At 40.0% G+C, this 27,906-nt stretch overlaps 1 protein-coding gene across 5 annotated transcripts in view; it reads left to right on the top strand.

Moving 5' to 3' along the window:
• Positions 1-27,906, top strand: part of SLC45A4 (solute carrier family 45 member 4) — a 90,376-nt gene that overhangs the window by 55,636 nt on the left and 6,834 nt on the right. For 4 of the 5 annotated variants that reach the window (XM_049819743.1, XM_049819736.1, XM_049819758.1 and 1 more), the window contains 5 exons: positions 21,291-21,479; positions 24,539-24,718; positions 24,828-25,903; positions 26,002-26,101; positions 27,095-27,306. In XM_049819743.1, coding sequence (XP_049675700.1) covers positions 21,291-21,479; positions 24,539-24,718; positions 24,828-25,903; positions 26,002-26,101; positions 27,095-27,306 — 1,757 coding nt within the window. The remainder of the gene's footprint in view (positions 1-21,290; positions 21,480-24,538; positions 24,719-24,827; positions 25,904-26,001; positions 26,102-27,094; positions 27,307-27,906) is intronic. The other variant, XM_049819769.1, reaches the window with a different exon arrangement.

Here is a 27,906-nt window from a genome sequence, read left to right as displayed (position 1 = left end):
TAGCTAGTCTAGCATTAAATATTGAAGTTGGTCATTTTAAGCTTAACCCTGAGCATGGTGTTCTTTTTAGGCAATAACACCAAGGAATAGCATTTCTGGAAACTGTGTATTTCAGTGCTAATTAATAGATTTTAATAAAGAGAAAGGCTGAGCTAAGCAGAGCAGAACACCATACGTTATTTTTATTTGGAAAAGAAATTACTTCTCTCATATGCTTTCCAATCAGCAAGATACTGCGGTTGCTCATGTCTCACATGAGACACGTTTCCTATGTGTCTCATACACGTAGAAAAGCTGTTCGGCAGTTTGGGCTGTCATTTCTCAGTCAAAGCATTTAGACATAATATCTCAGGAAAAAAAATTTATCTAACATTCAAAATTCTTCCAGCCTAAAGCTTAGCCGCCCATGCTTAAAGGGTCTTGAAATCTAGTTCATGTAAAATTGCCAGTATGGAAAAAATGTGTTAAGCAGTAATTCAAACTGCTGATTCTGAGAAATCTCAAAGTGGTAGCTGAGAAGTCATTATGCTGAAGAGATTTAATATTATAGAGTGAACTTTTAGTATGAAGTAGTGAATCTCCCCATTGAAATTTAGTGTTGATACCTGTCGGAGAAGAATGCATGTAGGTAAAGAGGAGATTATGGAGATGTATTTAGAAACCAAGCATGAAATGTTATAGATAAGTTAGCTTCTAGGTATGTTTCTTCAAAGGAATTAAGGTATCAATTGCTGACTCAATACAGTGTGGAAGGGGATAGCCTTCCTAAGGCTAAGCCCCAGATCAAAGGAAATCTAAAAACCTTAAAGATGTGGTGGGGGAGAATGGAACAAAGGGATTGGATGAGCTTTTGGAGGCTGCCTGTAATTCGAGTGAAAAAAAGGCTGACTGGCTGAAAAAACTGTCACAGGCAAGGAAGCTCTTCAACATAAAGCAGCACTGACTTTATTTCAGCTCAGCTCAAGCAGTCAAGTTTATTCCTCATCTCTGCCAGAGGTTACATTTATGTGAAGGCTATATGTATTTATAATTGTCTTTCTACAAAACTGCATCTTACCATTTGAGTTGTGCCTTACTTTACCTTGTCTAACCAGGAAGAAACTGACTCTTAAAGTTAAATTCCTGTACAATCCAGCTGCATCTGGGCTCCCAGGCGTAGCTGCATTTGATGCTGAGAGTGAATTGCAGGATCTGAATTCCCCCTTGGAAGAATGAATGGCTTGAGAGCTGACCTGTCCCAAGAGGGGACTGTAATGTGGCTAACCTAAGGACAAGAACTGAATTTACGGTGGATCCAGAAAACCTAGAAGAACAAAACACTTAAATACATTTTTCAGCCTTGTTAGCTTTGAAGTTAGTCTTTAAGATCATGTAAAGTTTGTATTCACATCTCCAGTGGTGGAATGTATCAAACTGCAAATATTGTGCCTAAGGCACATGTTAATTGCCCTATAAAACCTCCCCACCCATCCTTTTTATTTATTGACTAGTTTTATGCCCACTACAGGGTTGTGTAAGACTAATTTTACTGTTCTTTTTTTTAACCAACAAGCAGGTTAGGCTTTCATATTATGTATCTCTCTTCTCTTACATAAAATATCTTTTGACCTCAAATCACTTAGCACCACATTTTTTGAACACATGTAGTCCTTAGTGGAAGGTTTGGTTAAGGATATGTTTAAGGCACCTTTAAAAGAAAGATGCTATGCAACTATTAAGATTTTTCTAATCCTGGGGGCAGTAGGAGCACATGCTTTATTTTCATATCAAGGCAAATGCCACGTGGTCTGGCAGTTGTGCAGTAACTGTTACTTACAGGGCTTTTTTTATATCAATGTTCTGTTTTTGTTTAAGTAACACTGACTCTGGCCTTCAGAGGCACAACTGATAACACATGGCAGATTTTCAGCTGGGGTAACATGAGGATTCATGCTGGCTTTGGGATTATACAGACTGTGTGACTTTGGATAAATAGCCTTACTAGGAAAGGGAAGTTGAGTGCGAAGGAATTCAGAGGCTTCTCCCATGGCATAAAACGTGTTTCCTATTACTTAGCAGGAGGTAACTTTTTGTTCCCTTTTTTTTTTGGCTGAGTAAGATCTGCTGAAGCTACTTCTAAAATAAGTCTCATACTTGCTCTGGTGCTGTTTTCTCCCATTCAAAATCTTTAACAAAAGTACTTGATCTTTTCATTGTTTACTATGGGAATGTTAATACCTTTTTTCCCCTAGCATAAAGAGTGTTCGCAGTAAAAACTGTGTGTGAAAACACTACTATGAATCCTCAGAAGTTTTCCTTTTGAGAGCTTGTGTGATCTGAGGTTAGTGCGAGTGACCATATATGACATGCAAGTAACGCTAGCAGGTCTGAGAACTGTGGATCAATAGAAAAGGCATGCAGCAAGACAAAGCAAAGCGTATAAAAATGCAGACTGTCAGCTCTTATATAAGGATGGAGGTTTAAAAGCATTTTTTTATTTCATTGTCATCTCTGCTTAAATCCTTCTTTTTCGTTTTCTGCAGCAATAGACATTTTAGTCTGTGATTTGTGGAAAGAGCTTGAGGCCTCCAAAAATAATCACTTCCTAAGAAGGAAATGGACATCTTTACCCTTACGTAGATGCTTCTTTCTACCAGTAAATCTTTGCTGTCCAGCATGCTGTCTCCTTTTTATCTTGAGTAGCCAAGGTTTAAGAGAGACTAACCATTTTGGTATGACTTAGGAGTACTTTGACATCTGTGTTCCCCTTCTTTCCCAAATCTCTTGTTTTCTAGTGCCCCAAGGAGATCTAGTAAAGCAGTAGAAATAAGGACCAGTTAATAATGCTGCTACAGGCTAATAGTGGTGAACTGGTTATGGGACTATATTAAATCATAGAATCATTTAGGTTGGAAAAGACCTTCAAGATCATTAAGTCCAACCATCAAACATGCCCACTAAATCATAAGAAGGGTTTTTTGTTTCTAACTTGCATATCAGCCAGTAGCTTTTACATTTTCTTTCAGTCTACTATAAATGTGCTTTTTACTTCTCTTTTAACATTGGGTCGCTGAACTGTCTTGCAGTTCTTCCCTCTCACACATATTGGACCCACTTTGCTGTAGCCACAACAAGCCTATACGTTTTCTCCTGCTTTGAAGGGCAGCTCTGGAGTAGAAAGGGGCAGGTACAGGACTGAAGGAACTACAGGATCCCTGTAATTTTAGTGCTTCTTTACTAAGATTTCCTGTGGGTAGTGGGGAAAGGATGGGAGAAGTAGGAACAGACTTTAGCCTTCTGAAAATATGCTAAAATTGAGTGGTTTTAAATATGCACCTTTACACAACCTCTTTCCTAGCCAAAACCCTTCCTCTTAATCTGCTTTCCACCCACATACTCTCAGCCAAATTTACACAGCCCACATCTTTTTATACTTCTGTCTAAATACCCTCTAGGAGAGCAAGATGTCAGGTGAACCTGTGAGTGTATGTGCATGCACAACAGCTGCATTTCAGTTTTCTGCTCAGAATTTGAGTTTGACACTCAATTCTGACTGAAAGGTAACTTTGACATAGTGATAACAGGTGAAACACGATAGTGCTTCCATGCTCTTGATTACGAAGTAATTGTCACCAGGGCAATTTTCCAGCAGGCAATTGCCTCTTTACTGTAAAAAGAAACCTTTCAGCTCTTTGGATGGGGTTCTGGTGGTGGAGACTTGCAGATGCAGAACCAAGATTTGGGCACCCAGCTTTTGAAACTTGCAATGCCAAGACTCAAATAAATGGTTTTCTGTTGAACGTGGATTGTGAAACAGGTTATGAAAAGGGAATGGCTGAGAACTCCTTAGTGAACAGGAGTCTTACTTTTCAAGGAAATAAAATTAAGGCCACTTTTGAAATGAAAAGAATGTCAACAGGCTGTTGCCAAATCACGTAATGCTTTAATAAAGCTTGCTTCAAGAGGATTGTCAAAGCTGCAGCCCCTTAAGCTCTATTCTCATCAGTCTCCTGTGTGCTTGTTGCAACAGTATTTCTGTTGTGATGCACCCTCTGGGACTCCATTTTAATCATCCTCTTTGAACCAAACAACAGTTTAGAAGGTTTCAGATATGCTTCCTGCAGGCTATTTTGCAAGAAAATATTGAAAAAGTTTTGAGCTGCTGATTCAGTTTGACAATAAAATTTAATACAAGTCTATTTAAACAGGGAAAAACAGGTCATAGATTTTTATTTACATTGGTTTGGATAAATCTGTAATAGCTATGTCACTCAAACATATTCTTCTCTCAAGTCTTGAGTAATGGTGGGCACAAAACAGCACAGATGCAGATTTTTCCATGAGTAGATAAACCCACCAATGTACTGTATTAACACTTGGTGGTCTTCAGTTGGGGACCCTCATGGTGGATTTTTTGCAGTGTAGTAGATGCAGAGCATGTAAATTGAATACAACTTGTTTTTCTACAGAAATAAATAGGATTTAAAAGGCTTTCATCAGACAAGCAAGCATAACTTGCCCACAGTCAGAATGACCTGAAAGCCTAAACTCTGCAAAGAATAGGGTGAGTAGGTAGCAAAGGAGAGGGGAAAGACTTTTAGCTGGGGCGGTGATGGGTAGGAAGTAGCTGGCAAGAGCACTGAGGTACTTAAGTGCTGCTGGACCTGGTAGGTGATTCCACTTGTGCTTTGAAATGGAGAAGAGATTAGAGTCCTTTATCGTCACCCCTCATTTGGGGAAAAATGTGTAATCCACATTCCCACTGCTGGGGAGGATGTCTAGCAAACGAGGTTTCCCCCTTCCAGTTGCTGTCATTGGAAACTGTTCCACTTTGTGTAAAATAGTGTACAAGCTCATGAAAGTAGGTCTTCTAAATAACCGTGCTGTCGCTGTAGCATCCGTCTCAGCTGTCCCTATTTATATTGAATCCCTTTGTAAAGTAGATGCTTTATAAAGTTGTTTCAACCTTGAAATGTCCTGTGTCCATGTGGTGTTCTGAAAAGTAAAGATCTGGATGCAAATACCTTCTTGGGATTGGGTAAACAGAAGGATTTGAGACTAAGTCTGTTGTATCTAGGGAATGGTGACTGCTGCACTACACTGCTCTACAGCAAAGTCAGGTGCCGTCCCGCTGGGCTGTGAGAAGTGCTCCGTGAGAGGACAGAGCTGGTGTTTTGTGAAGACACAGGTCCTGGGCAGCTGGAACTGCTCAGGCACTCCTGCATGTGACCCTGCAAACATTTTGCATAGTAGCTGGAGGGAGACTTTGGAGAAAAGTCAGATGAGCTTAAACTTCGGAGGTACAGCCATTCAATGCCAGAATTGCAACTTCGTCATCTACCTCCAGATTACGAAGTAAAAAGCATTTTAGTGAAGCAAACATTTTGCAAACGGAGACTGAATCACCTGGAAGCCAGAACTGTGGCAATAAAGTAATGCTGAAACGTAGATGTTACTGTGGCAGGCAGTCTTCAGAAACAGCTTCCACAGCCAGCTCAAGAAGCCTTACCACACTTCCAGAGCAAGACTACTTTTCCCCATGGAAGTGCTGATATGGAGAGTGATGAATAGAAAGGATCAGTCCGTACAGTGGCCTGGTTCTGTCCTCAGTATCAATTTCGTCTTTGGCAAGTGTCCCACCATGAGGCAGTGCAATCTCTTCTAATATGCCGATAAATTTTGTATAGCTTCTGCTCAGATCGTCTTAACCTTGAATTTCTATCCTCCTCTGGATCCTGATTTATGTTCTTTCTGGCTCAAGTGATAAACTGAGCTGAATCATTTTCTATGTGTTCTCATGTATAGACTGCTTAAAAACATGAATTTCCTCCTTTTATCAGTTGTGCTGCTCTGTAAACAATAGTCTTGCAATAATTCAGTCTATCAGAATTGAGGCTCCCCAGGATAATCTGCAAATTCCCAAAATATTCTGCTGACTTTAAATGAGCTCTTGATCTGGAGGTGTTTTAATACCTCTTAGAAATGTTATTTCTGGACACTTCTGGAAATTAAAGTATTTCTTTGGAGAATGGAGATCAATTTCACACACTTCAGAGATCATGTAGGTGGCAGGAAAATTAATATTAAATTACATATTCTAAAATTAGTATTAAACTTTGTCACTTTAGGAGAAATCTTCACACATCTAAACCCAACAAAATGCCTTGGGTATTCAGATAAATGATTGTTTACCAGGGTTAATTAGTTGTAGTGAATAGAGTTGCAGCATACACTGTGTTTTCCTTGCCTCATTTGGAAAGTCGGGCATAATGTCTTACCAAGCCAGACATTTTCTGGCAAGGAAGAGTCATTACAGGCATACCTGCTGTCTTACATGGACTATATCAGGTGACTTAAATGATTGTTTATCATACTCAGATGCAAATTAAACAATTTATGTAGTGATGGGATGCTGCTGCAACCTTGGAAGCATCTGATCTGGTGTTTTGTTCCAAGCTACAACAGAAATGAAGAACAGATGCGCTGTGTTCTGCTCCTTTTTCCCCTTGAATCATTATTCCAAAAACTTGACAAAAATAGGTTTCTGGTTGCTAGACTTTGGTGTCAGTTTATCACTTCCGTAGTGGTTCTGCACTATATCTGCCTCTCTAGAAAAAGTGCTTATTTGAAGGGTTTGGGTTTTTTCACTAAGGGATATATTCCTAATATTAATGCTTTTGCAACATAAATCGAATGATGCTTACTTTATATGACTTTAAATAAGAGCAGAAGGAAACTGTCATCTGTCTGAATTGAAAACTGAGTTTAAAATTTTTTTCTTTCCTTTTTTTGTTTCAACAAATAACAGTAGGCAAGAAACACAGTTTTCAAATCTGAACTGGCTAGCATCTCGGAGGTTATTGCTAGTGACCTGTGGTGAGCAGTGGTCTTGACATCCCTTCCCTACTGATCTGCTGGTTCTCTCCAGATACAGACATGCTGTATAACAGTGGAGAAGCTCAAGAAGTGCATGGGGAACATTTCAGGATATTTGGGGACAGAATGAGAAACTAAGATTATCTAATCAGTTAAAAAGCTGAGGGTGCCTCTTTCTCTGCAATTTAATTAAGGAGTAGCCCAGCAAGTGCTTCCCCCTTCTCTGAAGTAGTCAAAGTCATGGGTCATAAATCTTCTGCCAGGGACTCCATTGGTTTGGATAGCAGTCACCATCTGTGAGAGGTTATTCAGATAAATGAAGGGGAAGGTTATTTTTTCTGCACTATAGATTCCTACCTTGTTGACATGGCAAATGTGTTTAAAATAAGTTTTCAAATGTTTTTAAGCTGTAACCTTCAGGAGAGGGGTTTGGTACAACTTCCTTGCCATCAGATATGAAAGGATTGCCAAATGCAATCTTGAAAATTATTTCGGTTTCAATCTTAAAAACTATTTAGGTTTCTTTTGTTGGATGACTGAATAATGCTGTATTGCTGACTAGACCTGCGACTCATATGTAACTCGTTCCATTCTCTTATAAATTCAAATGACAAGAAAAAGGTTACAAGCAGAGTGATGTAAAACTGCTTTTCACAATATGATAAAAATACTTGTCTGGTGGTCTGGAGAAGAGTTCTGTTCTACTTTGTCCCCATGAGGGCCTAATTCTCATAATTTGCACATTTGGAAAGGAAATGTTTGCTGACTTATTTGCTGGTGTGCTCTGCTTGTTTAACTTCAGATTTTATTGGTAAATTTATCTTTCCGTGCATAGCCTCACTGATTGTGAAACGTAGCATGTGCAAGTAAGGATTGTATATAAAAGTCTGCAGTAAGAAGTCTTTTTCATCTTGTGTGATTACATTTTCTTCTAAACTATCAATTCCAGTTATTTGGTGCAAAGTGACTCCATGGATCTCATTATCCATCATGTAGAAATGGAAGTTGTATAATTTTTAAACAGCTCAGTAAGGGTGGGGGAGCCACTCCTCTGGGACACAGTGTGTTATTTGGAGTGCTGCCTGAGACTTGGGGGTTAAGTTCTGCTCTAGTTACCAAAATTTCCTGTGTCTGCAAATTCGTAGTGTGATCCTGCAAGCTCAAAATACTATGATCAAAATTTTTATATAGCTAAAGCATAGAAGACTTCAATATGAGAACAGCTCTGCTTTTAAATCTCTCTGGTACACGTGTAGAATGTGTTTCATGTAACTTAATGTTCAAGCCAAAACATACAAGTTTACAGGAGAAGGCGTGTAGGAAAGTTTGAGGCAGGCTACATAAACACCATCTTTTTAATCAGCCCCCATCATTTCAACTGAGAGAATGGTTTTCTGTAATGCTTTACTTACAAGGCAGGCAGTTGGTAGCACAAATAGCTATAGAGGAGGACCATTTTGGGGGGGGGGGGGGAGGGGGTGTCGGGGGAACCCTCAGTTGATTAAAATTCTCTGCATGATAGTCCTGTTACCAGCATTTGTATGTCTATAGATTGTTGAAACAACTGGTGAACTGCAGAGTTTTTCCTGGAGCAATGGTCTACATGGAAAACCATGCCTGCAAACTACAACCTGCAGTTGATTTGTTGAAGCAAATAGGAAAAGCGCTAATAGGATTTATGTTTCTCTTGATATAGCCACATGAGGAATTAACCTCAATAAAGGCAACTGCGTAGAGGCATGCAGTTTCTCTTTAGGAGCTTAGTATGGGTTATTTTCAAAATTCCTCTTTTTTAAAGTAAACAATGAATAATGAGTTAGAAGAATCAGTGTGTTTATGTATAATCCAGCAACACTTTGAAAATAGCATAGAATTTAAAAGTGAATGCAGTGTTACTATTTGCTGATGTTTAGCTGGTAGGGCTTCCCAGTAGCACAGTTGTGACAAAAATGATTGCAGACAGAGTGTTTATACCTATCATAAACAAACCTATAGTCCTAAAGACTTTAGAAAGGCCAGAAGGTTGATTTTGCACTGTAGTAACAATTAACAATAAACTTCTGCTAAGCCTGTTATGGGAATGGTGGCTTTTTGAGAGGCTTTGAGTATTGAGAAGGGGAGTAAAGCACTTTGAGACTGCATGACTTGAATGGCCTAAGGAGTGTAGGTAGGATCAATTCAGCTTTTTTCCCCTTTGACCAGTTTGAGCATTTCTAGCTGGAAAAAATGGCTTTTAGAATATGAAGTTTGAGGTACCTGTAATGTTTATTAGCTATTATATTTTTTTGCATTAGGTCAGCTTAGGGTAATTATAGAAGCAGATGCCTGCACCATTTACTGACCCTTAAAAGGCCTATGCAAATGTGATCCCGGCTGAAATTTAAAGATCAACTGTCTGGTCAGTAATCCCTGGGAAGGTGAAGGATCTCAGATGGTAGCTGCAAGGGTACAGAGGCCAGAAAACACCTTCTTGAGTCACTGTTTTCACATGGCTTCCACGTGTGTAGTTAAGCCTAAAAATTGGGGAAGAAGATGTTGATTTTTCTCAATGTGCAAAGACCAACTCTTTGCATTTTACTCTGCTGTGTACTTACTGTATTTTCTAATATATGCAACTTGAGGCTGGAAATGAACTGTTTTCTTTGCTGCTTGCAATTCAAGGGTGCGAATGTTGTGCTGACCATACTCTGCCTGGCTGCCTGCTCAACAAAAAAATACTTTTTTTGGCTACTTTCAAGTCTGTTTGCCTTCCTTTTCAAGTTCTGTTCCTGGATACACTGACCAGATGCCATGCTGGGCTACATATATGCCAGTCATTTGTTTGGCAGTGTGAACCAGATTCTTTATGGTTTCCTAGGGCTTGGGGGTTGGTGATGTAGAACGGACGCATCAGGAATAAACTTCTGCTGGAGTGAATGGGGGTTTAGGTGATGCCTTCTAGCCCATTGTTTGCTAGAATGGTATTTCAAAAGTCTTAACCTTGAGCGGGTCTCAAAATTTGGGATGTCCTAGCCCTGCTCTTCGTCTTGCCCTTGCTTAGTTACATTAATCATGCTTCTCCCTCTCCTCGAGGGCTGGTTAGAGCGGTTCGGAAGGGTAGTCCGAGTTTCTCTGAGACACAAAATCCTTGCACTGCAGAGGAGCACAGGACCAGAGCACCCAAGCAAGGGCTCAGGCTGCACCTACTGCTGCCTTGTGATGCTCCTGGGCAGCCCCCTCCCAGCTGGGTGCAGCCCCATATTGAATAGGTCCCCATTAAGCAAGTATGATTTTAATTGAAAACTTCCTAAGCAGAACAGAAAAGTTGTTCGTTAACCAGATTTTTTTAGGGAGTGGGAAGGGGTCAGTTCAGTCTGGGTTGAACACCCAGAGTTAACAGTTCAGGTTTGGCTGTACTTGGACGTAAAAATAGGTGTTAACACCAGGTTTTGGTTAGGATTTGATTCAGCTGTATAAGTAGATAGTCATATTCTGGGGTATTAATGTGTTAATCAGTGCAACAAAAGCTCCACTGTTGATTAACAGTAACAGGCTGGCGAGTTGGTGCTGAAAGATTTTCTATTGTATATGTAAGAGTCTCTTGAGTACGGGGATTTTAAAGTGCATTTGAGCTGAAGTGCCTTTGTTTATAAATTTGCCAATATTCTAGAAGTGGTGACGAAAAACCCTATTGAGCTTTGGATAAACTGGGATGCTGCATATCTTCAGGCGACACATGTCACTGTAATTGATGTCTAATCTCGCAGCGAGACCGAGCGGTGAAGTGCTGCAGTGTTACGTAATGCGCACGGAGTCGAAGTGGGGCATCATGTACAGCTGATGCATTTTAATTACATCCTGTAAAGGCAAGGGAAGGATTAGTGTGGCAAAACAATGTATTGATTGCTGCATTCATATATGTCCGCATACATTTAGACACTTGTGAGTGATGGGAAATGGACGCTAGTGTGGTTGCGTGTGACCTTTGAGTCCTTCTGTATCTGCAGCTTGCTTAACTGGCCAGCAACAGGAGACAGCGTTTACAGCCTGGGAATAAATACACTGACGTTGTAAAGTTAGCCTTGGGTGGTTATACTGATACATATGTATAGTTGAATATAAGTTGTGTTTTTCTGGGACCGTGAGGAAAGTTCACGGCTTTTTATTTGGTGTAAACACCTTTCTTATATCCCTAAACCTGCTCTTTGGTGGAGGTTAAAAGGAAATTCTTTTATTACTGCTGGTTCAGCACACTGGAAGTTGCATCAGATTTAATTTATATTCAGTTTCGGCTCGTTAAGCACTGTGATGCAAATTTCTTATTAGTGTCAAAGTGATATATTTCTAAATATTGGTTAATAAGCGAGAGAGGAAGAAAAGTTAAAAACAAGTTTCCCAAGAGCCAAAAAGGACAGCACAGATAACCCAGAAAACTCCAGTGAATCAGTTTCAGCAGTTGATAGGAGCTCTTGGCAATGTTCTGTTCCCTTGCTCTCTCTGGAGTGAGCTTACCTTCGGCAGCATGGAGAAAGCTTGTTTGGCACTGTCAGTGTTTGAGTATAAAAGGTTCGGCTTCTGGCTTAAGTAAACTTGGCACTTTTCACTGGTCTGAATAATGTATGTACCCTGGCAAAAATAAATACCGTGGTTTGGTAAGGATATGATTCTGTGCAACCTATAGGAATTGCTAAGCATTTTTACTATAGTAAAAAATCTACAACAGCAATTGATTCTTTGGTCTTTCCTTGAGCAGGGTATGTCATATGTGTTGCCTTTGATTCCTCCTCTTCAGCAGCAGCAGCAGGAGTAGCTAATGTTGGCATATAAGTCTATTAGCAACTGCTTGATATGTTGGACAAGGAAGTGGAAAACTGGATTGCTATAAGGGCAGTAAGCTAGAAATAATCTACCTGAATTACTACAGGTTACTCCTATGGAGGTAGGTTAGTAGGAGGGTTAGAAATCTTAAATAATTAAAGCTTTAAAAGCTTTACTTGACAGCATTTGTGATCACACTAAAAGGAAAATCATATTTGCCTGCTTGCAGATCAGGGCATGTGTTCTTTCTCTGATGCCTCAGACCTCAGCTGTTCTCAGGCTTTTGCTCCCACTCTCCCCCTTCCACACTTACCTTTGGCTCGCTTCTGTTAACATATGCTTCTCTTTCCTGACACAGCAGCATAGAACTGGGTTATAAACTAGAAATTGTCAGGGAAGCCACATAAACCTTTCTGCAACTTTGGCAGAATGGCAGTATAGCGGCAGAGCTTAATGAAACACTGATGACTCCCATGGTTGCCAAATATGAGAAGGGGAGGACAGTCGTAGGAGTTTGAGAAGCAGTAATTGAGCAGAGACAGAAAATGGGAAAACTGGATGATGAAATCCTTTAAGAGGCCTGTCACTTATTTCCTTAATTCCATTTTTCAGAAGTGTTATTTAACCCAACGTGGTTGCTGCCGGCATTCTATTGCTTGGGTAATTTCAAAAGCTATTGCTCTACTGAAAGGCAGAATGGCTTTGCCAGAAGGGGATATTACTCTTCTACAGCTTAAAAACACCTCCAGAACTCTGTACGTGAAACACTGCACTAACATTTCTGTACTGAAGCTGTTGAAGAGCAAGAGCATTGTTTTATTACCAGTTTAGTTGTTCTTTCAAAATGGGTGGCTCTGGTTGTAGGCATGGTGTGTAACAGCTGTAATGGTTTCCAAATTTTTGGAAGTTTTTTCTGCTGTGAAAGTGTGACTTGTTTGCATCCAACTACTAAGGAAATTTAAAATTTGAAATACAAGTTTTAAGGAAATGTGGAACAGTTTTTCCAGCATCTCTAAGCTAATTTCATCCTTTTAATATGCCTATTAATTATTTGTTCATGTATCTTGAATCTAGATCCAGCTTTCATCTATAATCTTGTCCTTAAGATAGGGAATGACTAAAGCAGAAATGTAGGCACTTTTTAAAGACATGATTCTGCTGTAAAAGTTTTGGATGTCACAGCAATGCAGGTAGCGGATCCGTGTCCTGGAAGAAGAATACAGACAGTGCTCTAGTGTTCTCCCCTGCAAAGTGTCTCTTTGGTCCTGTGGATTTTTCCTGATGCATTCAGGTTGGGCTGCAGCTGACTTTTGCTGGTAGCTTTGGAAAGAATATTCTGCATTTTGCCCTTGGATGTCAGTTCTTCGAAGTACCATACTTTTTATGTCCTTGTAATATTCCTGTTAATTTGTTCTCTTGATTATCACTCCCCTCAGTGCTAATAACCCCATCCAAATGGAGGACTCGTGCTTTATCCCTCCACTCTCGCGTCCCAGAGCTGATTCCTCGTTTGCACCAAGGAGGCAGTCCTATCCTTGCTTCATCCCATCTGGAGCAGTAACAGAGCAGCTGAGTGAGGCAGAGCCCAGCGCTCCCAGCCGTTGTGCAGACATCCCTGCTGACAAGAGCGAAACAGGAGAGGGAAGGAGAAGATAGACTTCTTGCAAGTGGGTGATAGTTTGTGCTCCAGAAAAGTATGTTCAGATTGTAGAGCGCGCATATTTCTGCCTGTAAGGTGTATATAAAGTGCTGACAGCTTGTGAATGTTGCAGGCTAAGCAGAAGAGCTCTTATTTGACAGGCACAGGAAGAATTTTCAGGATGTGAATTCTACCAGTGGGAAGATTGAAGCCACAGTTTTGATGCTGCTCTTATTTTATGTGGTGTTTATTGCAATAGGTCATTTCTAAGATATTGAGTGAATAAAGATACCTGACAACTTGATAGGCTATCATTTTCTTTAGAAAGCTAGCAGCAATTAAAAACCTCACAGTACTGATTTTGTTCTGCGTCTTTCCACCTGCGCTCCTGCAACTAAATTGAGTCTTGTGATCACACATATTAGTCAGTACAATTTTTCTCCAGTGTTGTTGTGCTCTTTGCTGCTTGTTCAGAGTGGCTTCTGAACTAGTGCTTGGCTTGAGCAGGTGTTGTCTTGTCATACAGGCTGGGCAGGTGTAACTTAATGAAGAGCAAAATTTTCGCATAAAAATTAAGTCCAGTATAAGGCTTCATTTCTTCTCACACCAGCAGCTGTAAGATACTGTAGCATTACAGGTGTAAATTAGGGGTGCTTTCATCTCATGTGATATCAGACTTTGTTTTCAAGTAGTACTTAAAATTATTTCCTCCTTAAAAGCTTGTAGTCCCACATTTGGAAGCTGCTCAAATAAGTGGTAATGGGCACCAGGAGAAATTACTGTGCTTTTTCATATCCCTTCCCTGTTGGTCAGAGTTCCTATTTCAATCCAGAAGGTAGAAGGTGGTTTCTCATGGGTGCAATAAACTCAATGTACAAGTGCTGACTGTACTGCAATAGTACTCGGACCACCAGTCAAGCCTATTCCAGTGCGTTGGTTCAACATACATTGGCTCAGGTATGGGGTTTTTGGCAGCTCAGAGTCCCACATGAGCTCTAAGCCATTGGAAGCCTTAAAATCTGAGGGGGAGATAGCTAGAAGCAAAAGGATTTGTGGTTCAAGTTTTGTGGTGATACAGTTGTCAAAATAGGCATGCAGTCTGTAGTTTCTCTGTGGGACCCAAATGTGTGGCAACTCGGTATTTTTATTTTAAATATAAGGAGTGGATATCAGGGTGCATTTATGAAATGATTGCAGCTGCATTCTGAAATCCCTATTCCTTATATAGACACTCCAAAGTTAAAATGGTTGAGTCTGCAGTGGTTTCTACGATTCTGTTGTAACAAAATGAAGAGCAGATACTGGGGGTTCTAACTTTTTCACAGCTTTTTGACAAGTATTGGTTTTGCTTGCTACACTCTTTAAAAAGATAGTCTAAACAAAGCAGCTTGTATAAGCAGTGCATTTTTCAACAGATCAATGTGAAATATTTTTAGCAACATGCAGTACTTTATACAGCAATGAAATTGTGGAATACAAAGTATTTGCAGGGCATGACAGCTTATGTTAGTTCAGAAATTTGTATGGTGTTTACTTTAAGTGTATAAACAAGTCTGTAGGTGATGATTTCTGACAAATGAAAATCGGAGCTTAGCATCCTATTCCCATATCAGATCTTATTGTTAAGCTTATAAAGAACTATTTTTCCCCCAATAGAACTTATCAAAAAGAGGTTTTGAATAGAAACTGCTGCATGTGACTTAATCTTTCTTCCATGTAACTCGTGACCTCACACAGCCCTTAGACTGATGGTGACACAGTGAGCATTTCCTGTGAACCGTGAGCAGTGCTGGTCCCACTATTGTTGGGCACTTTTTTTGTCTGGGAAAAAACAAACCCTTATTTACTAGAAGCCAGTGTCCTGTTTGTTTGTAGCTGGCTGGGAAATGCCATATTACAAGGGTCTCAGTGGCAGTTGTCGCTGCTAACAGAAGCTGTTGTTCTGTTTTGCTTTTTTTCTCACTGATTTGTATGAGACTTCTGAGTCTGCCTTGTGACCTGCTCCAGATTCAGTTCACAGCACAAATACTAACCTTGTTTATCCAATATGTTTTTTTCCTCTTTGGTGTTTCCTCAGATTAGCTGTCCGTTAAAGGCTAAATAATAATCCTCCAGTTGTTATTCCTCCCCCAAGAGGCCACCAGGTTACTTTTCCAAGCTGGTGGATGGCAGTTTGCTGTTAGAGCTGCTACCTGGCAAGGCAGGCATGGTGGTGGAAAACTGCAGACAAAATAAAGGAACAGCATTAAACTGGTAATGGGACGCAGCTGCTTTGGCCTTATAGAGTCTGCATGTGAGTCTCAGCAGCCTTTGGTAAAGGCATATGCTGTGTGATACTTCTCTTGGCCATACAAAATCAGTCCCAGCCTAGTTATAGCCTGTTCCAGGTGGGTACAGCAGCTCTCAGCGGTTGGGACATTTTACATTTGGCTGTAAGAGGTTGTGGCAAGGCAGTCATATGGATGACAAGCTTGCTGTGCGGTACTGCCTTGAAATCTAGTCAAAACCAGCATCCGTACATCTGTTCTGCACATCAAAGACTGGATGCTGCAGGGCTGGTAGCTAGGCACATCACCGTAGCCAAGTTTATTTAAAATACATGCTGCATCTGAGTCCTTGCCACTAGATGGGAGTATCAGAAGGAACTTCTTGGTGTCAAAATGTTCCCTTTATCTCTTCATTTCTGTCCTGGCTTCGATGCCTTCTTAACTGTCTTCCCATTTTAAAATATTGTCTAAAATGGTGAAGTTCTGTAGAAATAGCAGCATATGTATATACAGACAAAGGAGTCATTAGGATATATAATTACCTTCCTCAATGGCCTAGTGCCCTTCACAGATATAACTTCTATAAAGTTTCATTATTGGAGTTTATTCTTGTGAGGCAGCAAGCTCTGGAAGACTTGGGGGGTTGTGGGGGGTGGGTGTGTGTGTGTGTGTGTATATACACACACACAAAATCTCTTTAAGTATTTGTTTTCAGTCGTCTTATTTTGCTTCTACTGCCAAATCATACATGCCAACCTACATATGCATATTATGTATGCAGACATTCAAGATACTAAAACCAGAACAGCATCTTTTAAGGGGAAAAAAAGTATTTTGCGGTTGGAGTTCTCCTTGTCTGTCTAGAACTTTCTCATTTATATGAAAATACCTAGCGCTACAGAAAACCTGCTGTTGAAATGTTCAAGGTCCTGTAGACTTTCTGAGTATGAAGCATGAATTTTATGAAGAACATCTGCAAGGTATGTTTTGAAGTCTTGCTTCCTGGGACAGTAGAGGTAGTGCTCAGTGTCTCGGAAAGCTCTTTCCTGGAAGACCCATGGTAGAACGTGGCTGTGAGTTTTACAAAATCGGACTTTCCAGCAACAGTGCTGAGTGCAGCCATCAGAGGTGACAACTAAATCTATACAGAGAGAAGAGGCTCTTCTAGGCACCAGAACTGTTGTCTCGCAGAGTTCTGGTTGACTGGGTAGGCTGCAGCTTATCAATAACACATCTCAACTTTCAGATATAGAAAGCAAATGCAAAAGGAAGCTTTGGGTAACTAACTCTACTACCCATTGCTAAAATGATTGCTTTGCTTGCGTGCCTGTACATTGTTCAGGTGAGGAGTCTGCTGTCTGTCAGACAGGTTCAGAAGGGATTTCTCCAGCCAGCAAATAAATTTTTCGTATGCTGTTGTATTTTAGCTTGCATGTGCACCAGCTTCCCGCCAGGAATCTTCTCTAACCCCACTCAGTAGTTTTCCACTTGAGTAACCAACTAAATTCTAATGTAATGATATCACAGTTTACATACTTAAAGTCATACACTTCACTTAATAAATTATAACTATTTTGAATTCTGCATAACTACATAAAACATACATGATGATTTTACAAACTGCTAGGTTACACTTGGAATGCAATTTATAAAAGCCCTGCCACTTAGGTTGCAGAAGTAGTCCTATAGCATGATTTCTCCAGCAAGGGCAAAAGCAGGTTGTGCTCATCTTGATGGCTCCTACCATTACACAATCTGTGGGAATTGCTCGTGTTTCTCTTGAAAGTTATCCCTTTTCTGTTCACTTGGAGGAGCACTGTAAGCTTTTTAGAAATTCTTCCATTTTTCTTGGTGTGAGGCTATTAATTCTTGTATAGATTTTTATCATGGCCTCTTTTTCTAAAGATAGATATTTTGGCTGCTAAAGAGTAGTTCAATAAAAAAATATCAAAGTGGTTTGTCTCGAGAAGGATCTCCAAACATAACGTTCTTGGGTTTTTTAAGTGTCCTTCCATAAAACCTACATCCCTAGCTCTGTTCTGAAATCATTGAGATTCATGTCTTTTGCAAAGTAAGCCATTTTCAATGTAAATATTTGGATTTAGGCTTTTATTTATAATACTTACATGTTAGGAATATCACCCTTTTCAATCAGTGAAAATAAAGCCTTCTCAAGAAAGCATTTCAATTTCTCCTCTAACTCATACATGGAAAGATAAGACTCCGTAATTGTAGGTGTGTAACAGAGGTTGGGTAAAAACCCTTTCTTCCTTTCTTTTACTGGCCTGTAAAATCAAACCAGAATGCAGACCTTAATCTGATTTTGAGTCATTACATGCAAAGTTGATCTTGAAAGTACTGAAGTCAAAGTAACGCTGGCAGTAAAAATCACTGTGTTTTTTAAATAACCTTAGGACATTTTTATGACAGTTGGTTAACTGTGTCTATAAAGCATAAAAAATAACTATCTTTCCAATTTAGAAGTGTGCAGTTTTTACAGTTGGAGGAAAAATGTTTGTAAACAGGTTTTAATTCTCTGCAGAAGTCATTCTGAGTCATCATTTTGAATGGTTAAGTGTTTCCAGAGCTTTTTTTGTTAAAATTTGTATACACCACAGAAGTGCCATTGTAGACTGGAGACAGAAAAAGTGGTGGCCACAAGGACAGAGGGACAGTGAGCTGTGCAAGCCCCTGGTGTCACTGGATATACACCCCTATTGCTTGTCCCTCCTGTGCTAGCATTTTCTTGTTGTTTCTGCTCATAGTCTCCATTAAAACAAGTTCGTTGTCTCATGAATATTGGAAAATTAAAAGAGAGTCTCTTAATTGTGTCCATTTTACTTACATCTCTCTCTTTAAGGTTCTTTATTCATATAAGATAGGATGATGCTTGTAATGCTAGTAACGGAGCTCTTGCTAGCCTTCATCCCCTGCGTTTATTTAAAGCAACTGTATGATTTACTGCATAACCTTCCCAATGTCTCTCAAGTGTTTCCTGATGGATGAGCTCGATTGAGCTGTTCCAGCTCATAATTCACAAGTCACAACATAATTCAGAAAAGAAACTTCTGTTCTCAACATACAGCCCTCTTGCAATGATATGACATCAGATTATTTCAGATGTTGGTGAACGCTACGATGAAGATCAGTGATGTTGGTTAAGCTGTAGCTTCTAACTTTAAAACAGACTCGCTGCACTGACTTGACATCACGCAATAACAACCTGTGATGCATAACTGCTGCTCAACAAGATGGCTCTGGAGGCAAAATGGGATGACTATTTGCATGTTGCCATTTCTTCGGTGTCCTGCAGAAAAATCATTCACCCTAAATGAATCATAACCTCCCTTTCATTTAGTTTTGTTGCCTTGAACTAAATGTTTCCTCTTTCCCATCGTTAATGGGGTTTTTTAAGTGGACACCTCCCCTCCCACCCCATCTATATGCCAGCTCAGGCACTGATAAGCATTAGTGTCCTGGAGCAGGAGAGGTGCCAGTTAAAGCACACAGTGCCTGAACCTGCTTGTGTGCTTGGGAAGGCCGTGGAACTTGGTGAAGTTAAAGAGAGTGTTAAAACCCCTGGGAGATGGAGGTTTTCTCTGCACTCTTATTTGGCTTACTGACTTGCTGACTTGCACCTATGATTAGGATAGAACTCATTAAGAGAAGCTGGGTGATGCAAATAAATGTCACAGTCCGGAGGAACGGTGCTACCAACCATGGCTTCTTGAACAAGAGCTTTAAACCTAATATGCCCCCCCACTAAGTATGTCTCAGCTAAAACTTTCGTGTCAGCCAAGACATCACCAAATAGTTGGAAAATTTAAGCAAGAGGTAATGGTTTGAACCATGATGTGAACGGGGTGGCATCTGTACAGACACAGCCCTTTCCTGGAGATCTAAAACCTGCTGTGAAAGGAGTCAATAGTTCTATGGTAAGTGCTGATGTAGGGTATTGGCCTCCAGTCTAGGCCTTCAGCTGCCTGTAACAAGGAAAGATAGCTAAACCATGATGCTCGCCCACCCATCCCCCGTGGGCAGGGTGTTCACGGGTATATTTTGTCCAAAACCACAGCTCAGGTGAGTTCAGAAGAGGCAAGTCTCTTCCAATAACTCTGTCCTTGTCAAGGCGGCTGTGGCCGTTAGCTTGTTCGTTAGCCAAAGGTGAGTCAAATCACATAGACCTTGGCTTCAGACCTGGATTTTGAATCTTGATGATGAAACTGGTTATTTATGGCAAAAAAAATAGCTTATTTTCCTGTAATATAATCTCTGTATCACCGCAGAGCGTGCAACAGTCTCAGGAAAATCTGATTTATCTCATGGAAGAAGTCAGCATTCTTAGTCAAGATTTGATGGTACTTTAAACAGCAGGAGATTAGACTTCCAAATTTGCAACATAAGCTATTTTGGGCAGGGATTGGTATAATCCTGCTGGGTAATGGATGCCTCAGCATGCTGAACAGGGAGCACAAGGTACAGGTTGATCTCACCAGCAAATGTCGAATACTACTCACGCTTACAATATATGGTTTTGAATAATAAATGGTTTTCCTTCCTAGGGTAAAGACACTGAGTTTTTCAGTCTTGGCATCAGCTGGACTGCAAGAAATTGATTGTTTTGTTTTAAATGCTTTGCTAAGAAACATGTCAAAGTGGTTACCTGATCTGTGCTGATAAACCCAGAGAGAGGCAGATCTCCAAGGACCCGAGTGTAGCGGCTCTTCTGAGCCAGTCTGCCATCTGCAGGCCAATGCTCTCCATGCTGGAGAGGTGTGAAGCAGGGATTTGGGGGTTTCTTTCCTTCTCCAGAAATTATTATTCTTAACAAGGGGTTTTTTTTCCTAGGTAAATATTACATAAAAAAGCCAATTTGTTTCTATCTGATCCTATGAATAGTCACCTTAGTTCTCAAAAAAAAAGGATAGTAGAAATAAGCAAGCCTCCTTAGATTTCTCTAGAGGTTAACGAATAATTGCTTTTCTTCTTTTATTGTCCATTGTTCAATTTTATAAGTAAACATATTTGTGCTTGGAAATGGGACACTTCATATGACAGTCAAATTCTGTCCATCACTCAGTCCATTAAATCTTTAATAACTCTTTACGGTGGTGATCTTAAATGAACAGTACCACTATAATGTTCAACTGGTGTTGAATGTTAAAAGTTTTGTTGAGAAGGGGATATGTGTCTGTGACAACCAGGTAGCTTTCCAAGAATCCCAAAGATGTTCGTTTTTATAGTCCACAAATGGATAGAGGATGCAACAAAGCTATTTGGCTTTTACGCAGCAGACCTCAGCTGCTACTTCTTCATGGAGGCCATTCCCACCAACTCCTGCGAAAAAGAATTCTGCACACTTCAGCAAATTTCAGCAAAAGTGTTTTTTTTTTTTTTTTTTTTTTTTTGGACAGTAGTAACTAATCTAGACTAGTGATTCCATTGTTAGATATATATTTTTTAAAAACTTGTATTTTAGTAGCTTTAATATAGCTATTGTTACCTTCTCATTGACTGGGTATTTGAAAGATAAATGATCTGTGCTTTCCTTAGCTGTTTTTTTTAACCTTTTATAAGAAATCTTAACTAAGTTGTTAATTTGGGAGAGAATTTACCATAGATAAATTACTGATCAATTTAGAGTTTTCAAAGGTATAAGAAAATTTCGTGTATAAAGTGAAATGTTTGGTGTGTACCACATAACCTTTAAATAATTTTTGTCTTTGTTTTAGGTCTTCCCGAACAATACTACAGCCTCACTTGGTTCCTTAGCCCTATCCTGGGTTTGATCTTCACTCCGCTTATAGGTTCGGCTAGTGACCGCTGCACACTGAGCTGGGGCCGCCGGCGGCCTTTTATTCTTGCTCTCTGCATTGGTGTCCTCTTTGGAGTTGCACTTTTCCTTAATGGTTCTGTTATAGGTAAATAATGAGGAAATCACCTGCGTATATCTCCTGCTAACATATCTGCTTTAAGACTTTTATGTAGGCAGTAAAGATAATGATATGCAGTTGATTTAACTTAGTTTTAGCCTTAAAATCATTAGAAATCTCTGCAACGCTGCATTTGAGCTATCCATCTTGCATGTTTTTATTCAAAAGTTACGGTGCTGTGCTAAGTATTGTGCAATCATAGCTGTAACTCGTAATTCAGTGTTATTAATACAATGGTTGCCAGCATAATGTTTGCAGTCACTGAGATGAATTTGGTCGATCCTTGACATGGGAAAATTGTAGCAACCTGTTCACAGGGAAATGTTTCCTGTTGTGATCCATTTTCCCTTTAATGCATATCTGGCAACACATCCTGTTTCCAGCATTATTTCAAAAATTATCTTTTCACTTTTTCTTGTGCTTTTCTTAGACCTGGTATTGAAAAAGTCCAGAACACAGTTAATATTTGTTTATCAAAAACTATGTGGGAAAATAATTTTTCCTGAGCCCCCATCAAAGCTGGTAAAAATAGTTTCCCTTGAACATAGTTTACTACAGAACTTAATCTACAATCTACAATCTCTTTGTAAATTTAGTGTAGGAGAGGTGACAGCAAGTACATTTGGGGAAATGTTTACATCATGGTTGGACTGATGCAAATGAAAGGAACTTAGCACCTAATAATATCCTCTTGGCTCTCTTTTTTTTTTGGTTAGATGCAGCTCTATTGTGAAAAAGTTTTACTAATTGAGGGAAATGAGTGGAACATTATCTTGGCTCAGCATGTTAGCTTTTTAAAGCCAGATTGGGATGCCATATGATGGTTTTCAGTTTTCTGCAAACTGCAGTGGACAAACTGTTCAGTTGAATGACATTTAGCTTATGCTTTTTTAATTTACCCAAGCAATAAATATTAATTATTTGAATTGCCATCATATGGTATCAATTCTACTTTGTTGTTGTGCCTCCAAGACTTATCCCTCCTCCTCCAGATGTATGCAAGATGTTAGGCTGCAGCCTTCTTACAAGATTTTCATTAATAGGAAGCTCTTACTTCCACACAGTAGTTTAGGTCAGTAACCATTGTTACTGGCAAGCAAACCTCGTATGCAGTCTAATAACAGGGTTATTTTGAAGTATCTCGCCTTCTAATAAATCAGCACAAAATATTGGTTTTGATTTTTCTCTAATTCTTTGTTGCACAGTAATACAGTCTGTTGCATAGCTTTCTGGAAAACCTGTGCTTTCCAGATACTCCAGTGGTGCTTTTTGTGCAATGAAACTTCTTTGAAACACAGACGTTGTTGCAACGCACTGCAAAAGTGAGCTCTGTGCTTTACGCATCTGTTCCTGGGATGTGGTTGTGGTAGATTTTGAATGAAAACCCGCTTCTGAAAAGCACTTTAAACATTGCTGCGCCTCTCCCAAGGGGGCCTGGAGTGAACTGAACTGAAGTGAGATCTGTTCCATGCTCTTCTCTAGACCTGTTCCATGCTAGAAGATAGAGATTTGCCACTAACATTCAATTTATATCAGCATAAGATAGCACTTGACATCAGCGTAAGACAGCGCTTGAGCCACTATTTAGAGCAGATGCACAATATGATAAAGCAATATTAGTCTCGCTTTAATTGATGTTTTTGAAATGGTGGCTTGTGTCACTTTTCAGAGAGAAATGGCATTGCTTACCAGTCTCTCGCAAAAGGGGGTGTCCAGTGGTTTGCAGGAAAAGGCCTCATTTGTAACCAGATTTTCTTCTAGATGGACCCTGTATGCTTTCATTGTCTTGTCTTCTTCCCATTTTATGTTCACACTTTCCTATCCTTACTTTCCAGTTACTTGCAATCCTAATTTCACTTTGGGGCTATAGGAGATGCTACAAAAACTGAGGTGGTCATTGTATCATACCCTTTTTCATAACCTGGCCTCTGGCAATAGCAGTCTTAGGGAGGGCGACAAGGAGCACAAGAGCACGCTAAAAAAGAGGTTTGCTAATCCTAATTGTAATACAACGGTGTCCTGGGAGAACAGCTGTATATAGATCTTACTCAACTCTTGTTCTCTTCACTGTATGCACTGTTCAGGTTTCCAACAAATCTAAAGTGCTGACATTGTTGGTGTTTTCTGCTGTAAGATTCAGCCGAGCGTGGAATATGTATAAATTTCTTTAGCATTCAGAGGACTTGGTATAAGTGAGGATTGGATATGCAGGAATCATAGCACTGGAGATTTAGATGATTTTTGGTGGCCTAGCCAGTTCATCTCTTTCCACCGTCATTTTCATCAGTTATGCTAATGGTTTTATCAGTCTTGCATGTGTAACTTCTAAATCTCTCTGATTCAAGTAATTCATGCTTTTGTCAATGGTTCGTTTCATGAAAAATTCTCCAGCTATATACTAATGCTGCCTTTCTACTCTGTAGACAAAAAGCATTTCATCCTGTGCTATCAACAGAAGCTGACTCATGCTTTTTGCAATGCAAAATACCTTCATGTTACTTCATCCTTAAAAGATTTGCTTATAAAAGTGATTTAGAAAATATGAATGTTTAAGAAAATCAAGGAGAAAAGTGAAGGGGTTAAATTTCACTTTATCCTGGTGTACTGTGACCATTGTATGTTAGGCACCATGTCAGGAATGCTGTCAGCAGTGCAGTTCCCTGTGTTTGTAACTGACAGATGAAGTTTGTAATTTTGTTTTTGGAGGCTCTCCTCTCTCACCATGGCTGTCTTTTATAAAAACAGCCTTCAGCATTTGAAGGAAAACGCATGTGAGAAACATGAAATAATATCAAATGGTCTCAAAGGTTTAAGAGATACTTTAAAAAAAAAAAAAAACAACAACAAAAAAAAACAAATGTAAAAACAAAATCTTTGTCCCAGACCACATATGAAGTTGTGCCAGAGTTGAAATTGGCACTTTATTCTGTAAAGGAATGTTTCTAGTAAGTGTGTTGACCACCTTTCTCTTAAGGAGCTTAACCTTGCTCTTAGTAGTTTTCCCTTTTTGACTGACATGCTCAGATTCCTCTTCTGTTTTTCCTCAGGTCTGGCTATTGGTGATGTCCCAGACAAGCAGCCCATTGGTATAGTTCTCACGGTGCTTGGTGTTGTGTTGTTGGACTTTTGCGCTGATGCAACAGAAGGACCAATTCGGGCCTACCTGTTGGATGTGGTGGACAGTGAAGAGCAAGACATGGCCCTTAACATCCATGCATTTTCAGCTGGTATGGAGTTAGTGGATATGTTTTTCACAGCTGTCAGGTCTTCCTGATGACCAAGTTGTGACTGAATGGATGTTTCCTGAACTCACTTCTCATTTTTTCTCTTCCACAGGTCTCGGAGGAGCAATTGGTTATATGTTAGGAGGGCTGGACTGGACACAGACCTTCTTGGGTGGTATTTTTAAATCTCAAGAGCAAGTCCTTTTCTTCTTTGCAGCCATTATTTTCTCTGTTTCAGTTGCTCTCCACCTTTTTAGCATTGAAGAAGAGCAATATAACCCTCAGCAGGACAGGATTGATGATGAAGGAGACACACTTTCCAGTGTCAAATTCAGTGGTAGTCTCCCCCCTCTGAATCGACTGAATGTAATTAGTGAGGAAGAGCCGTATGGAGCCTCTATGTTCCATGACGAGGTTCAGTCAGAGCATGATCTCAATATGGAGTTCCTTGAGGTGAACATTGTAAGAAGTAAGAGTGACTCGGTTCTGCACATGCCCGATGCTACGTTGGAAATTGAATCGGAGCTGCTTTTTCTGCATGACATCGAACCCTCCATTTTTCAGGATGCTTCATATCCAAACACTCCCCACAATACAAGCCAAGAGATCATGAAGTCCAAACTCAACCACCTGTCTGCTTTCCTCAGGGACAATGAGAAAGAGGAAGAAATGTTGCTTGATAATCACTTAAATGAAGATAAAGTCCCAAACGCGAATGGCTCCCTACCAAAAGAGTTTCTCAATGGACATGCTAGAATAGGCATGAAGCAATCTAGTACTTCAAACTCCATGCGAAGGCGGAGGCACATGTTCTACCGTCAGCCATCTTACACCTTCTCATACTATGGAAAAATTGGCTCTCACCGCTATCGCTTTCGTCGGGCCAATGCCATCGTCTTGATAAAGTCCTCACGCAGTATGAATGATATCTACGACATGCAGAAGCGGCAGCGACAGAGGTACAGACACAGGAATCAGAGTGGCACAACAAATTCAAGTGGAGACACAGAGAGCGAAGAGGGGGAAACTGAAACTACTGTCAGACTCTTGTGGTTGTCAATGCTAAAGATGCCAAAGGAGCTGCTGAGACTGTGCGTCTGCCACCTCTTAACTTGGTTTTCGATCATTGCTGAAGCTGTGTTCTATACAGATTTCATGGGACAGGTCATCTTCCAGGGCGATCCAAAGGTACGAGAACAGTTACCCTTGGCAGACCTGCTTATAGTTACTCGTTTCTGAGATGTGCTCATTAGAAGAAAATGGCTTTGCGTTTGTGTTTGTTGCAGGCCCCTTCTAATTCAACTGAGTTACATGCCTATAATGCTGGAGTTCAGATGGGATGCTGGGGACTGGTAATCTATGCTGCTACTGCTGCCGTTTGTTCAGGTGAGAGATTCTGCACAATTAGACGGTGGAATGCACCTCATATATGTATTTGCAAGGTAAAAATAGTTTTGCTTCAGTTAGCATCTGCCTCCTTGTTTGGAGTGAAGGGTATTTTGGAAAAGCATTTCATGTGGTCATAAGGGGAGGGGCTTCTTTAAGAATCAGTATTTAAAAATTCCTCCAAATGTGGATGTGGGAGTACAAACAGATTGGTTAAGTGGCGTAAAGCACAAAATGATATCAAAGGATATTGAATGGCATTTAGCTAGTCATCAGGAAACTAAAAATATGCTTGTTAGAAGATTCAAGCATATGTAAGAGGGTTTTTGCAAAAACTGCTTTTAAAATCAAAATTATAAATCTAAATTTCTGAAAGTCTTATGCTCTCTAATAACGGATAAACCAACTGCAGACGATTTAGGCTAGGAATACAGACTCTGAAATAGAGAGCTTTTGCCAAACCTAAATTCTGCCTTGCGCAGCACGTGTGCAGGCGTGTCTGCACAGATCAGTATCATGGGGACAGCCTCTTTGTTGAGACATGTCAAACTGAAGTTCAGGTGGGCAGCTTGTTTCTGAACACAAACTGAAACGTGGCTATAAACATCAATTATCTGATCACATTGTTTAGCGAATGTGCTTAGAAACAGAATCTCTGCTGTGCTCAGAGTGTACCTGCATTGATAAAGTTAATAAATAGGTAGAATTAATGGATGGACTGAGTGGACCATGATATGTTTGAGTTTGAAAGTATTTTATTCTGCCCTAGACTTGTAGTGTGGTTTAGGCAAGTCTCTGAGCTCATTTGTTCCCTGGTTTCTGGAGTAGCAACGCATCCTTTTCCCGATAAGGCCCGAGCTATGCTGCTAAGTCAAATATGCAGTGAGCATCCAAGTCCTAAATGGCGTATTGAGCTGTCTGTCATGGCTGCATCAATACCATAAAACTTCACCAAGTAAACTGATACTTATGTTTTATTCTTCACCTGTGCAGCCTTGTTGCAGAAATACTTGGACAACTATGACCTTAGCATAAAAGTGATCTACATCCTGGGCACGCTGGGTTTTTCTCTGGGGACTGCAGTGATGGCTATGTTCCCCAACGTGTATGTCACCATGATAATGATCAGCACTATGGGAATAGTCTCTATGAGCATCTCCTACTGCCCCTATGCGCTTTTGGGACAATACCACGATATTAAACAGGTACGTGGAATATTTTGAGTATTTTAATCAAGGCAGAGCGGTCACATTTCTCTGAAGATCACAGTGGCAAAGTATATTTATTAAATCCCATTATTTGAGATACCTGCTTTGTTACCAAAGCACAAATTCGTCCTTGATAGTAAATAACAAGAGCTGCTACTTAAATCAGGTGGTATTAGCATCAAGTTGGCTCAGTGAGGTCATGATTACTTTACCCCGTGCTGAGGAGGTATAAAAGGATTTGTGTGTGCATATGGTAGATGAAGAGAGATGAAATAATTGTTAGAGTTTTTATTATATACCTAGTTGTTACTACTGTTTCTGATGTGTTATGTTAGCATTACTCAGGTTCTTCACAGTCTTACATATTGAGGTGGGTCTGGAAGTGCAGCTCTAAGTCCGGGGAGATGTAAGGCAAACTGATTCTGCTGGAAACAAGGACAGATTTATTTTCCACTTTTTGGGACTGTTCTATTTGGATTACAAATTACAGTGGGATCATTTATTTTAACACATCTCTGCATTGGGATTGGGAGGGGGATTCCTTTTTGTAATCATAAAAATAATTTCCACTGTTTCATGTAAATTTTTTTTACAAAA

This window comes from Accipiter gentilis, chromosome 2, assembly GCF_929443795.1.
Source record: "Accipiter gentilis chromosome 2, bAccGen1.1, whole genome shotgun sequence".
Lineage (NCBI taxonomy): Eukaryota > Metazoa > Chordata > Aves > Accipitriformes > Accipitridae > Astur > Astur gentilis.
This window is presented reverse-complemented; position numbering and strand designations above follow the sequence as displayed.